Below are 15,360 nucleotides of genomic sequence, written 5' to 3' on the forward strand. Positions count from 1 at the left end.
GAAGCTATACAGGTAATTTCCTAGGGATCTGTGTAAGTATATAAAGTATTTTTGCAACAGTTTGTTGTGGTCTGAGTCAGATTTCACAGTAGTTATTCTAAGAAGTTACTTTAACAGAATCGGTCAGAAACAATGTTGATTAAAACAAGATAATGACCTATGAATTAGTTAATTTCCATTTCCTGTTACATGTACCTTGTGGCTTGATAGGGAATTTGTCATGCTTCAGGGCAGAATTAGAAATGAAAAAGAAATTAAAACAAGGAAACAGCAATTACAGCAAAACCCAGTGACATCTGAATTCGTTAGGTATGGGTCACTTAGAAAGCTGGACTCCACTGAACTGAATGTATCCCGATGTTTTTTTTTAAAGCCCTGCTGACTGTACTATACAGTTCAGGTGTCTGTTTTTTCTTCTATTTCTTGGAGTTCTTTTTTTTATAACTTTTTAATATCAGTTTAATGGCAAACTTTTTGGAAGAAACTGTTGTCTGCACCTGTTGAAAAATAAGGTTTTATCTTTTCATCACTATAAAGGCACTGCAGTAAACCTAATCTGTACTTGCAGCGAAGAACAACCGCCCTTCTCTCACGTACCTATGGCCATGCAGAGTGCGTGCATATTGCGTCTGTACATATGCGTGCTGTAGGTCTGAGCCCTTGCAGATTTTGAGAGGTTAAAGCATTTCGGTACACATCACTTGCCTGGAAAGCACTGCACATGCTGTCCCAGCTCTAGGATAAATAGGCTGAAGTAGCTGCACTCCTGTCTTGCCAAGTCCCTGAGAAGCAGGTGGTCTATTTTGTAGATAAAAGGACAGGAGAGGATGGAAATAATAGTTAACGATCTCTAAATGGGAAGAATAGGAAGCTGTACGTAACAACTAGGATGTAGTAAAGTTCTATAAATTGAGAAGTTTGCCACTTTCTCTGGATATATTAGTTATTCCTTTAGTTCTTTCTTTGCTTACTGGCTTTATGGCTGAAAAAAAAGAGAAGAGTAGGAAGGTTACGCTGTCTTGAGACTTTTTAGATTGAAAGCTGTAAACTGATGGATGGCAATACGTAGGGGCATAAGTATTGCTTTGCATTTCTGAAGTTCTTTTCGCAACCACAAGGAGCAGAAACAGTTCTTTGTAAATGAAATGATCTATGTTTTTGGGGACATCAATGGAAAAATCTCTGCGCTGAAAAGCATTTCACAACGATGAGAGCAAATTAAACTGGATAAACTAGTTTACAGCCCTCATAGATACTCTGCTTTGAAGTATGACTTTACTCACATGCTTCCGTTTATTTCATGTATTACACATTAACTGAAAAGGCTCCATTTCTAAAATAATTTAATCTTTGCACGTAAGATGCCACCTTTTAAGGAAGTTATAGTTAGGAAGCATGTTAACGTGAGAAAGAAAGTACTTGGTTATAACAGTTCAGTGACATCAAACCTTTGTGAATTTTGTAGCTGATACTGCAGGGGATGAGCAACTCCTGTTGTAGCATCTCTCTGCTTCTGTTGGATCAGGGAGGGCAAAGGAAGTAGAGTGGTATGACTTTGCTGCTCTAAAACAGGTAACACTTAACCATGTCCATTTTGCTTGACACTGTTACATAGGTGGAAAAAAAAGGCAATTCCCCTCTCTAATACATGGCTCCTTATATTGTCAGTATTGTGAAAAAATCCACAGACAGCACAAACAACCAAATTTTAAAAAAACACCTCCTGAGTTGTCTGGCTGTATGGGTTGAGTGTCAGGTTTACACTTCAGTTCAAGGAAAAGAGTACATTTTTCAGAAGGGAGAGTTATGTGTTCTTATTCATAAAGAGGCCAGGTTTAAAAAAAAATGCATGTTATAAATCAGGTATTTTGGAGATCCAGGTTGCACCCTGAAGTCTTACCTCATTAAGGCTGGTGTGACACCGTTCTGGGTCTGTCTGCAATGACATTAGGTGCACCCCCATCCCTAGGACTTTGACAGCATCACTGGCTGAGGGAGCCCCTTTGTGTCCTGGCTGTTTGTCCCTGCCTCGAGGCTGCTCCTTCAGTTTTGCTGCCTGCCCGTAGTGATGCGGGTGGGAGAAGTGGCACGGGTGAAACACGGGGGGTGTCTTTTCTCCTGCTCCCCAGGGCTCCCCAGCCGGATCAGCTCCCAGCGCGGTTTGCTGGGCGGCTCTGTAATAGTAGCACTGTCTCAGCCAAGCAGGTCGCAGCGGAAAGGATACGGGCCGCTTAAGCGGTACTGCTGCTGAGAAGAAATTCTTGCTGAAGTGCAACTGTAGTTCTGCCTTTGCCAGATTCGAATTTGGGTGAGAAACTCTGTGATTTCAGCAAAGCTGTTTGCACATGCTTTCACACTTAAAGGATGGGTTCTTGCATCACATGGTGTAAATTTAGCATAAGAGTGAAACCAGTCATTCACAGTATTTTCTTTTTTAGAGGAACTAGTGCTTTTTGGAGCACTGCGAATCGCAATTTGACAGTATACAAGAATAAGGATGGTGGGGTATGTTTTGTTTTAGATGTAATTGTTTCATAAGTGTCTCACAAATGTTGATCTAGAAGCTAATGTAGTCTTCTCATTTAGCAGTGTACATTAAACCCCTTTGGTAGTGAAAAGGATAACACAAGCTCTTAGGATGAATGGTGTGTTAGTGAAGTTTAGTATAAACTAAGTTTTGATAGGTGCCTTCTCGTACTGGCTTGAGAGCCAAACATGTACAAAAATGCCCTTTTCCCATAACTTTAATGTTCCCTGTCTGAAGTATGGGTTAAACGAACAAGTGAAGGTGACTGTACTCGTGGTTCTGTTGGATGTGCTAACGAAACTGAGGACAGGTGACTGTAAAACTGCAGGAGTTTATTGGGTTTATATGCTGAAGCCATATGTACTTTTAATTGTGTATGTTGTTTTTTTGTGTGAACGTGAGGCATTGTACTGAGTTCTGTGTAGTACTTGAGATATATGAAGCCTGATAATGCAATCATATAGGAGAACGAAAGAAAAATAACATCACATCTGTTTTACCCTAAGTAAAGAGAAGCAGTAAATACTGCTGTGTGGTATTTTTTTTAAATTAACATTTTAAAGATAGCTTCTTAACTGAGGATCGGTACTGCTGTCCGGAGCAATGGAGATAGCATTTAAACCGCATTGTTTATACTTAAGAAATGTACAGCAACTAAATTGTGTTACCATAGCTTTCCTTTAGTCACTCTAATTTGACTAGATTTCAGAGGATGGCTGAGGCTGGCAGGGACCCCTGGAGGCCACCTGCTCCAAGCCCTGCCCCAGCAGGGCCACCCAGCGCAGGCTGCCCAGGGCCGTGCCCAGGCGGCTTTTGGAGATCCCCAAGGAGGAGACCCCACAGCTCTCTGGGCAGCCCGTGCCAGGGCTCCTCACCCGCACAGCACAGAAGGGCTGCCTGGGGCTCAGAGGGAGCCTCCTGGGCTCCACTTTGTGCCACAGATTACCTGTGTGTTTTGACCAGATGTGTGTCTGTATACCCAAACAGGCAGGGTTTTACCGCTATAGTAACAAAACACAATGGATGTGCGAACTCCAGAACAGCAGATCTGGAGCTCCTCAACTGTGTGTCTCTGGGAACTTGTCCTAAAAGTTGACAACAACTAGCTAAATTCCCCCTGGGATTTGTTTATCTATTAAAAAGTCCATTAGTATTGGTTTTAGTTCATGTTTTGTTATGCAGTATTTTAAATAACGTACCAAATCTGTTTGGTGAACCTTTTTCCCTGTATGTTGTGTTGAGCAGCATCACTTGTTGTCCGTGGGTTTCAAGAGCACGCTGTTGAGATGCAGACTAACAAAAGCTTACAAAATTGTTATTTTATTGCTTTATGTATGTCTCTTTCCATTATATTCCAGCGTGTTAACCATCTCAAGGTAATCATTTCAACATAATGGTGTATAGTTCAGGATAATTTTACCAGTAAATAAATAAGTATTTTTGCGTCTCAGCAAGTATTTTTATTTTATGTTGCTAGCAACAGGCTTGCATTTGCTGAAGGTCAGTGACCTGAATTATGTTTGTCTCAGACAACAGTGGGTGTCAGAGATTTCTCAAGTAATACTCATGAAGTACCAGAGAAGTTACAAAATAACATTTCACAGAGGAAAAAGGAACTTCCTGAACTTGATTGGTATTAGCACAGTCTTCCAATTCTTCACTAAAGGTTTCATATAGAATCTTAAAACGCAGTGATACCAAATAAGGACAACTAATCTCTCTAGGAAGTGTTTTAATTAGTAAAATATAAAAAGTAAAACCCTCCCCAGCAGACTTATCTTTTAATTCGAGCTCTTAGGTGTTCTGTTATTGATGTTCTGAAAACTGTCATTTAAATTTGTCATGAAAGAGTGCTTCATGGATGCTGGAAACAAAACTAAGATTGTAGTGAAAATGTGACCTCTTTTAAAAAGGTGTTTATGGTTGTTGCATTTAACACTTTGCATGCTTGCAGTGGATGGAACAATCTTTGAATTGAAGATGCTTTAAATTAATATCTATTACATAAACTAAACATTCAACACATTATACGACTGCCTACATTTTTAGGTTTATGAAATATTGAAGTTTAAGAAAACACAACTTGCTGCTCTGCTGCTCTTAGATTCAGCTGAACTGGATTCCTGTTGTGTTCATATGTTATAAAATTGTCCCCATTTGCAAAAACTCACGATCTAATTTGATATCCAGGCAAACACAAGAAAAGAGAAACGGGGAAGGATGATGACACCTCTCTAGAGAGAAGTTAATAATGGGTTTTGCACTTTAATTGTTAGGTTTTTGTATGTATGTCTGCTCTGAAACCAGCTTTGGTTTACGGTGAACCTAATGGCAAGTGAGTTGGCTATTAAGTGTCTTGAAGGAAGGAGAGAATGCTGTTGAGGAGTAGGGTGGGATAATGCACACATCCTCAAAGAGGCTAATGGGGAAACTCAGCTTCCAGTGTGAGAAAAAGTTAGGGACAGGTAAAAGCTTGATGTTTGTTGTAGTCACCATCTTTACAATATGGAGTATGATCTGGGATAAAATATGCTTGCTCAGCACCTTCTGTTAATTTAACTAAATATTTTGCAGTAAAGTTGAACTCTACACTTGAAATTATTCATGAATGTGGAATTGCTTTGAGTAGGAGGGTAATCCCATTATCTATACCTTGAAGAGTTCAGAAGAGCATTGTGTAGGTAAGGACAGATGAAGAACAGCTGTAATTAAAACAGGAAATGAAACCTTGAAGTACGGTTTTAGCACGGTAGCTTCGTACGCAATTGATTTCTAAGAACTGCTCTCTTCATTTAAATGAAATACTTCAGTTATTCTTTTGCTTGCTGTACAACTTCCAATAATTTGCTCTTCAACACCTTTGTCATCTCTTCTTCTACTTCTTTAAACCCAGTTCACTTCTGTTACGTACCAGTCAGTAGATCAAGCTGGGTTCTTGAAGCCCAGTAATTGTTGTTATTGATCCATTTCTTTTCTAGTAGTGACCTTGCAGACTGTGTGATGAGTGGGATTTGTTCTTTGTTCTACTCTCATCATCAATTTATCATCTAAAAGGGGCAGCCCTTTTTATGGGCTGTGTAAAGGTCATTTCAGTTTTAAGAAGTCAGCAAAGCAGAGGCATGATAGAAGACAGTTGAAATGTGTTGCCCCTGCAGCTATTATGTGATTTGACTGTATCTATTTTACAAAGAAAAAAATAGTTTAAAATGTTACCCTTTTATGTTGTGTATCTGTGCTATTGATACAGTCACAGAAACTCATTATCTTTGTTTTGGGCTGGTGTTTTAAAATTACTTTTATATTGTGGATCCCTTCTTAGAACACAGCACAATGACAGACACCCACCTGCCTTTCTGCTCCTGACCTGAGATCCCCACTTCCACAACAGTGGTCCAGTTCTTCAGAGTCTGGTAATTGTCCCACTAAAGTAAGCAGGTGGAAGAAATGCCTTAGTTTGTGATGGGCATGTTCTGCTGGTTAGCTATGAGGTGGGTGGATGTACAGATTCCCTGTTAATGAGCTGTTAATGACTTTAGTTACATCAGCAACTCTTCCGTACTGCCTGTAGCTCTAACTTAATCTTCTCAATTCAAAAATTATTCAGGTCTCTGTGTGATACCTTTCCAGTTTGGTTTCTCCTTTTTTATACCTTTGTCAATCCTTTGCAAGGCGGATACTTTTTCAGAGTTAGCATTATAAGTGATCTTAAAAACATTTGAGATTAATTTGCAATCAGCAAAAGGCAGAGCTTCCCAGATGGATGAAGGTGGTTCACTGCTGTGACAAAATAAGCTGTGTGTGAAGTTCGGTAGCTATAGCTTGAAATTCTCTGTGTTTGCTGGATGGCACATTGTTATTAAATGGTTTCCTTTTCTTATATTTCAGAATAGAAAGTTTGCAGTCTGTTTGCCCGGGACAGCGCTGTGCTGTATGTTGCTGGAGTTGCCGTGGCTTTGGTACAGCACTAGGCTGTTGGAAAGCACTGGAGATGTGCTAATGTGCTTCTTTTGGAGCTTACCACGCCCGGTGCAGGGCTGGCAGAAGTCTCTATATGAATGCTCTACAATCTATTTTGGCTGAAAATCAGCTGGGATTGCTCAAACTATGTTTGTTGATAGTTTGAACTAGGCTGACAGTATTGAAACTGGCCTTGTGCTGAGGTGAATGAGAGGGAATCCTCTCTGTATTTGAGCTGCAAGGTGGCAGAGACAAAACAGTGATGTTTCCAGACCTCACAGCTTCTCTTGGAAAGACTTTCTCTAATATTAGTGTCTACAGATACTGCAATTAAAAAAAAATCTTGGCTAGAGAGAGCTTTCAAAAATGGGAATACAGCTCTTTGGCCTTAAGATACCAATGCAGGCTGGACGTACCTAGCACTTGAGGATTTTTGCTGTTTGTTTGTTTAAATCTGGTGACTGCTTAGTGTACAGAAGAGCTTGGTCTTCCTTCCTCTCTTCTTGTTCTTGAATGCAGGTGGGTGACTGCTCAGTTTAGCTGGGCTAAGCTTAGTGCAAGCCACTCACTGCTTCTGTTTGTGTGGTGTATACGTTTAGCATAAGTACCAGGCTGAGTTTTTTTTTTTAATCCAAACTGAAGCAACTTAGGCATGTAAGCGCCTAATTTGTAGGATCCTGTGTAGCCTTAGACAGTACTCATCAGCCTTGCCAAGGTCACGGCTACCGAGGGTATGGCACTGATGTTCAAGGTGTCTGTGGAATTTCTCTGGTGGAAAACTAAGGCTGTTGGTTTGTGGTGGGGGGTGGCCAGATTTTATTTGCCCCCTCCCTCTTTTGGAGGCGTGACAGCAATAATTCACCTGCTCATAAAATAACAACCCACTGCAGCATATACTGCTATGTGTATTGAAAAAGTAATTCTTTGTCTTACCACCACTTGCTTTTGTGTGTGTATGTCACGCTTCTGTGGCATGGTGGTAGAACTGGTATCTGGGCTTAGGGTAGATGCAGTACTTACACAGTTATTGTTGATCAAGAAATGAATGTGAAATGCAGTATTTGCTGCTCAAATTGCAGTACCTAAGTGCATTTCAGGCTCGAAACACTTTTCTGGAGTTATATATTGGGAGGTGTTTAAATTGTAATAATCTAGACTCTACAATTTAATTGAGCTGTTAAGCAATTTGCTGAAGTTCACTAACATTCTCATTTGTTAGTGAGAGCTTTTGATGTCTGCATCGGTTCTATAGTACCAACATTTCATTGGAGAGCGCGTGAAAAGCAAATCGTTGAAAACTACTTTGACCAGGGGTTGGTTAGATGGTGCTTTTTGTTTTTGTCTTCTTGTATAGTCACACAATACTTTGTAACTTCTATGCAAGACTGTTTCCTGGAAACTCACCTTTTTATATCTCCTTGTCTTGCAGAAGGTTGTAATTTTATCGTTCTGAGCATTTTTTTTTTTAATTTAGTGTAAGGTGAACCTAATTCAGTGTCATAGGAGGAAAAATGGGGTTGTACATTGTGGATTTATGTGCACTTGCAGTTCTCTAGCTTGTTGATTTGGCAAAATTCCACAGAAGTTCAGCCTTGCTTTGCAAATGCTATTCTGAGTTTCAATTTTGCAGGTTTGAGAAAAGTTTGTTTGGATTACCTCAGTTTTCAGAAATGTTCAATGATGGGTTGAAAGTTATGTTAATCCTTGAAATTTTGGCAGCTCATTTTTTCCTAACAATTAACGTCACTGCAAGATGGTCTTTATAATGTCCACCTCTACTTTTAGGAAGCTTTTGGAAAACTTCATTTCCTGTTGGAACTTCCTAGGATTACCTCTGTGGTTCTACCTGGTAGCTAGGATTGAAGTAGGCATTATGTGAATCCTGTAGAACAGAGGTTTACGTTTCTTGAGATATCTTACTGGTTGTATTTATACTTTGTATTTTTTCTTCATTTTGCAGTGTTGTTTCCTGCTGGACTCCCCCTGTCCCCACAACCCCCCAGGATGATATGAGACTTGAAAGAAGACGATGCATACAGGTGAGCTTGTTGTTATGGACTTTTAGAAGGGAAAATCTTTAACGTTCTTGAAACACTTTTTCATTCACTTTACTTTTTCTATACCCCCAAAACTGTGTCATTCCAACTTTAGTAGGATATTTTAGAAACTGTAGAATTTATGAAATCTTACTTTGACCTTTTAAACTCTTTTGTAACTGACCAGGAAGAAAATGGTTTCTCTGAATGGAAATATCGTGTCCAAACTTTTATGAAAACAGGGTTTGCTTTTAAGGATGCTAACTAAATGTACTGCTTTTCATCTTTTCTTCTTTGTTACTATCCCCCCTTTTAATGCTGCCTGCTTAGCAAGAGAAGTATGTCACCTGTTTTGTGATGCTCTATTTCAATCTTTCCTTAAATTCCTTTTAAAGAAGTGTTATGTATCCATCTGAAAGAGCATACCAAACAAATAGCTAAGAGTTCATTATGCCTCACGTGTTTATGTCCAGCTACTGTAAGATTTCTCAAGAACTGAGGATAAGATCTTTGAACATCTTTAACTCGTTACTCATTTTTAAAATTGATGTTTTAGGAAGTTCTTCTGTTTTCTGGTAAGCAAAATAAGTCCCATGTGTACTTGCAGATTAAATAACTTGTAGCAGTACTGTTTTGCTGGAAATACTTGAATATTTTTTTTAATATTTTGACATGAAAAATCATGATCAACAGAAATAGAGTAGAAGGAGGATTGGTGTAGGTCTGTTTGCCTATGTGCCCATATTTAAGTTGCAGAACAATGCAATGCTTACGTTGTGGGGCCTGTGACAAATGAAGTACGCGTAAGACAGGTCTTGCGTTTGCTTGCTCTGCTTTAAAACCGATGAATCCCTGAGGTCAGGAAAAAAGCTAGATACGTTTACGTATGCATGCAGATCATCTCCTGATTGACAGTTTTCAGTTGCATCAGCTGTTCATGCATAAACAGCTTTACGGGGTATATTTACATGGAGTATGTTGGATTAAGGCCAAGATGCTGTAAGTGGATATTGCATTCTACGAAAACTAAGCATTTGTTCATTTCAGTTGTATGTGTGTAAATTGTATGTCGATAAGTCAAGTAAAACTGGTCCTAAAAAAAGTATAAAAAGAGGTACGGCAAAGAAGAGGAGAAAGAAAAATATTCGGAGGGGATGATATTTAATTTGTTATGTTTATGGAGGAATAGCAGTCGAAGTCTTAAAAGTGAATCTTTTTATGTCCCATAAAATTTGTGGAGCTCTCTCAAGTTGGCAGTCATAGCAACTTATTAGTTTGTATGTCATTTGCTTATTACTGTGTAGATTAAAATATAGCCCAACTTAAATACTGAGAAAGAGGTTTGCAAGTTTAAAAGTATTCATGCCACAATGGAACAGAGAGATGATATTATAAAGTAGAACCACTATACTGTTTGACAGGATTAAGTTTAGTATTTTTACACATTAATCACATTTAAAGTAAAACTTTAGCACTTTCAGTTTTGGTCAGGTTTTCTGATGATGGTGAGCTTGTAGAATTATGAGCTTTAAGAATAGAAATGTATACAGGATTTTGTAAGGCAGTGTTTTAAGTAGTAATTCTGTCTTCTAAAGCCCAAACTCTTCATTTAGATGTCTCATGATAAGTACAGAGTGAAAGACGGTGGTATCTTGACAAAGACTTTTGGGCTTCTGATATGTCATTTATGCTGGAAATTGAACAAGTAAGATTTATTTGCAGCTCTCCATTTATTAGGAGAGCCAATAGCCATATGTTGGGGTTCTAAGAATAAAGATGATTTGTGTACCTTAAAATGAAAAAAATACTGCAGTTATTCTCTAGTACAGTAACAGCAAGAGTCATGTGATGACTCTGATACCTGCCTCAAGTTCAAAGTAGCTTGTGAGAGCTCAGGCCAGAAATTGAAAGGTTTTGTGGTTACTGAGGATGGTTCCTTTTGCATTCTTAACAAGGTGCGGCTTCTGAGGGTGACTGATCTGGGGTTTCAGAGATGCTTGGTAATGTTTAAGCTACCCTTGGGTAAAGAATGAGAGCTTGTATAGGGTAAATAAATAAATTCTTTGTTACAGTGGGCATCGCTTCATCTCACTGGAAACTGACCTACTCAAAAACCCTAGAATTAACTGCAGTATAACCAAGGAAAACAATCCCCCTCAGGAAGAACTTTCTTTTCACTCTTTCCGTCTTGGAATATTTAAATTTTACTTCACCATTTAAGCTGGAAATAATGCTCTAAGATATGCTGCTCAAAAAAAAAATGAAAGCACAAATAAATGGTGATATTGAATCTTATTTTCTGATTGAACTAGTAGGTAAAACAAAGTTACAGCACGTCTATTTATGGAGCGGTGCACGTTAGAACTTCCATGGGCAGGAGTTTTTATGCACTGATATGAGCTGTATCATAATTCTGTGTCCCTCAGTATATTGTTTCTTTTCTTTTAAAGATGGTGATGTGTTTCATTGTCACAGAAAGGAGAGAGGGATCTTTTGCTGTGTTCTTAGCACCTGTGCTATGTAGGACACAATCAGAGAAGGGAACTGCTTGGAGGACTAAAAGACTTTCAAGAATTGCTTTTTGTCAGTCTTGCTAACTTAAAGATTTTATAGGACTTACATGGATTTTCTGTGAAGTACTCTGCAAAAAGCAAAGCTGGGCATTCAATTCATTATAGGAAGAGCTAAATTTATATTTCAGACACGATTGTGCATTACAAATATGTGATAACAACAAAGGTGATGCCTTAGAATGGGGTTTGTGTTAAAAGTGTATTCTCAGAATGTGTACTTTTGTGGTTTTTTTTTTTTTACGTCTTTGAGAGTCAGTCTCTTCCAGAGCAGTGTCTGAAAAGTTGGAACCGTAAGTGCAATGCTATTGCTGCCATTACAGTGGTAGTTATTATTAATATTACAACTATGCTGATAATTGTACTAGCAAGTGTTTACTTTTTATAGTGTGGTAGCATCAGATTTGGGATTGTGCTGTGTATGTACAAGCAAGGATTGATCTTGCATTTGAAAGTTAATATTTTAAAATTGATTGCCACGTCTTGTGCTGCACCTGCCAAGTAGAATAGAACTGTGTGGTTATTTTTGTTGTTGCTCTTGGTACTTTTTTCCCCTCTCTTTGTAGAGGTTATCTTATAAAAATGGATTGGTTTTAAAACAAAGAACTTCCTTGTTTTGGCTTTGATTTTTTTCTTGTTAGCTATGGCCTAGGAATATATAATTAAGAATAATTAACTGTCTGATCTTTTAAGCTTTTGAAGAGCTTAAAGCCTGTTGTCTTTTCTTGACCTGTGCCAGAAAAGGACTTGTCTCTCAGTTGAGCGTATAAGGGACCAGTGTAAATCTACTAAACCAGACGTATGAGATCCGGAAGGATCCATTCTGAAGGAATCGATCACCACATGCTGATCCTCTCAGAGTAACTGGTAACAGTTACTGTTGGAGAAGTGCTGTTCTTGACAGCAGAAGGGAAGGAAAACATTGCATGGCTGCATGTCCGGAACTGCTTTTTGGTGGTGATGAATTTTATACTAAAACACAACAGATATTTCTTCCTGATTTAGGTCTCCCACAAGACCATTGAACAACATCGGGGCATTTCTGTATGCTAAGGGCAGCAAGGAAATAGGATAACTTATCAGTTATGTTTTATATAGATTTTTTCTATAATATTTTGTCCAATTCTTGTGCCTACATGATATTATCCAGAGGTTTGATCATGTAACATCATTACAAAGAAGTGTAGAATGGTTATTTTATCTTTAATTGTGCACTAGAATTTATCATATATTAACTTCATTTTGAACACATTCACATTTTCATGGATGTGCATGAAAAACGTCATTCATGCTGAAAACATCAAAATAACTTTATCAAATTCTTGTGTTCGTTGTGAAATTATATTGAACACACCAGAGATGTTGATATTCAAGCAAGTGATAGGAAATGTGAAAATGTTATATTCAAGTTTGAAGAAACATTGGAAGTGATCCTATTGTTCTTAACCTTTTAAAAATAATGTTCATGTTTGGAAAATAGAAAAAAAAGCCCATTCCAATACTACTCAATAGCAACAGTGCTAGAACAATGAAATAGTAAATGTTTACGTTGTAGCTATTTTTTCCCCAGTTGCATTGCTTATTAAAATTTAACAAATGCAGAATAAAGACTTTGGGGAAGTTCTCGGATCAGGATGACTCTTGCAAGTATTCAGGTGTTAGGTTTATGTAAGAGTAGAATGAAGATTTAGAATTGGACCATGACTCACGTCTTATATCCATAATAATTCAGCTATAGATTTCATTAAACTGTGACTGTTTTAAAGCATGTTTCATATGTGAGTATTGAAAGCAAATATACAAAAAAAAACAAAAAACAAACAAACCTAAAAAAAAGTCATAAAAAAGTGTAATCAGAAGAAAACTGTCTAATATTGCTGCTCTTTATTTTGAAGTTCCCCTGTTTTACATTATATTAGATTTGCCAATCAGACTCTGAGGTAGTTTGTTTAGTGCTGTTTCAGCTTTTTCCAGGAAATGTCAGAAACTTAGTAGGGCATCACCTTTTTCTTGCTTACCTGGATTTAGTTGTTGTGGAACTGATGAACGTGCTACTATCTGTGGTTCCACTTAGGTAACTGCATACCTGGAGTCCCTTTTGTGAGATGTACGTGCTGTTGGCATAAAACCAGAATTGGATTAAAAAGGAGCAAATGTTTGGCCCATGAGCTAATTCCATGCTGAAGCATGGCATGAGCTGGTTCTAGTTTTGTTTCTGGTTGGTGACTTTTATTCCAGTTGGACTGATTCTGTCAGTAACCTTGTCACATGTTTAACTCTCTCGTTACAGGCAGTCGGTCTCGGCTATTCAGGTCTTGAGTGTGCAGGTTTTTTTCATTTTCATCCCCCAAAAAGGAAGATGCCGAGAAAATAATGTAAGAGACAGGGTTGCTTATTAGCAGTATTAGTTTTAAATATAGATGGCTAGTGAGCTCTTTGCATGAATAAGAATGCTTTTAGAGTTAACCACTATTTTTACGTAGGTAACTCCCTTAGCAGGAGCTGTTCGTGCTGTCTTTCTGGCTGTTAGCTTTCTGCCAGCAGCTGTGAGAAAGCAGGCAGAAAGGAGTTGAACACAGTTGCTTACTGAAAGGCAACAGTTACCACGCTGAAAGTGGAAGTTCTGCTTTTCAGAGATGGAGTCATTGACCTCAATGAATGATAACCTTGAAGTCAAGAGACTAGATTAATGCTCTACTTTCTGCATCTGAGATCAGAAATGTGAAAACCTGGACAGCTAAAGTTAGATTTCTGCATCCATATTTAAAAAGAAGTTGCCTATTTAGGAAAAAAAAAAAGTTTTTCCCCTCCTCCAGAACTGTTTAGTACCTGCGATATAGAAGATTGAATTTTTCAGCCTCAGTCCTCCCCAAAGAGGAAACAAATGATTTAAAAAAAACCCCGCTGTTTCTGGGTTTTGTTGTGGAAGTCTGCCCTTATAGCGAATGCTATTTTTCTTATTTAGGAACAGAGTGAACCGTCTGGAATAGAAAATCTTTAGAGGTTTTGGTTTTTAATTTGCTTCCCCTTAAGAGAGAGCAACTCTGATAGGTTTGAATTCCTGTAGAAAGGTATGTTAGTGGTTGTCTCGGGTTTTTCTACCTCTGGAACTTTCATTTGTGCCTTACAGCAGAATGAATCGAAATACTCGTTCTTAGGCTGTGGGTTGGGGGTGATTGACACGAATACTCCGTGGGGCTTGTGGGGGCCTTGGATGGCAGAGCCAACAACAGCTGCCTTCCTTGGAGGAGCAGGGAGAGGGAGGGATACAGAGTTCAGCTGCTGTAGCTGATCCTCCTTCTCCTGTCTTGGTGGAGTTGTGGTGCTGTCAGCTCAGTGGGCCATCAGGGGACAGGAGTCAGATCAAGCATGCACTTCAGGAAGCTTCATGTTGCTCCATAATGCTTCAGATGTAAATGTCTTAAAGATACACATCAATAGTTTTAACACCTTGGAACAGTAATTGTGTATCCTGATTTATGTGGCCATCTTTTTAAAAACAAACTTTTTTTTGGAAGTACTTTCAGCAAAGTATTAAGTGATGAGGCCATTTTCTCAGAATGAGGATGAACAGTTGAGCTTTTGTGATATGGCAAGGCTGAAGTTTATTTCTGTTACCTATTTCTAAGAGCAAAGACTCGTTTAGACTTGAGCAAATATTTGATTTTGAACAAAAGTTCAGATTAGGAATTATGATCTTAACTATTATAAAAGTTGTTATATGTGTAGGAAGTGTTTACCTATTTCCAGAATTTTTGTTCAGTCCACTGAGAATGTCTGCAGTCTACAATGAACATAATACTACAGTTACAAAGTCTTTCTAAAGCCCTTAAAGTCACCAGATGAGCAGCTGTAATGAAAAGTCACCTGTGGTGTCGGAGTGTTCAGCTCGTGAATGAGAAGTAGAGGTTCTTGTGGTGGCCAGACTGTAATCGGGCGGCCAGACTGCATTTAGAGCTGTTAATGTACTCGGCATTGTGCTACATCACGGTGACTTTCTGGCTCTGGCGTTTGCAAGTGTGAGCATTTGTGCTTTATGCTTCGTGCTGTACAGCAGACAGAGCTTTTTTGTCCTGTTTGTGTGCTTGGAGAAGCAAACTTCTTTCACAAAGTGATTTTGTGTGCCTAGCTTGGAGGCATTGGAGCGCTGCTAGGAGTGGGGCAGGGGCTGTGAGGTGACACGCAGCCACGTGCCTCCTGCAGAGGGACCAGCAGTTTCGGTACAGAGGGAGCTTCTTCCCTTGAACTCAGCACCAGGCAGTGCTAGTTC

At 38.8% G+C, this 15,360-nt stretch overlaps 1 protein-coding gene across 2 annotated transcripts in view; it reads left to right on the top strand.

Moving 5' to 3' along the window:
• DYRK1A (dual specificity tyrosine phosphorylation regulated kinase 1A) overlaps positions 1 to 15,360 on the top strand; it is a 91,628-nt gene that overhangs the window by 21,979 nt on the left and 54,289 nt on the right. For both annotated transcript variants that reach the window (XM_080593869.1, XM_080593870.1), the window contains exon 2: positions 8,445 to 8,523. In XM_080593869.1, coding sequence (XP_080449995.1) covers positions 8,514 to 8,523 — 10 coding nt within the window. In that variant the 5' untranslated portion in view covers positions 8,445 to 8,513. The remainder of the gene's footprint in view (positions 1 to 8,444; positions 8,524 to 15,360) is intronic.

The sequence above is a fragment of the Anser brachyrhynchus genome (genome assembly GCF_964034855.1).
Source record: "Anser brachyrhynchus genome assembly, chromosome: 1".
Classification (NCBI taxonomy): Eukaryota; Metazoa; Chordata; class Aves; order Anseriformes; family Anatidae; genus Anser; species Anser brachyrhynchus.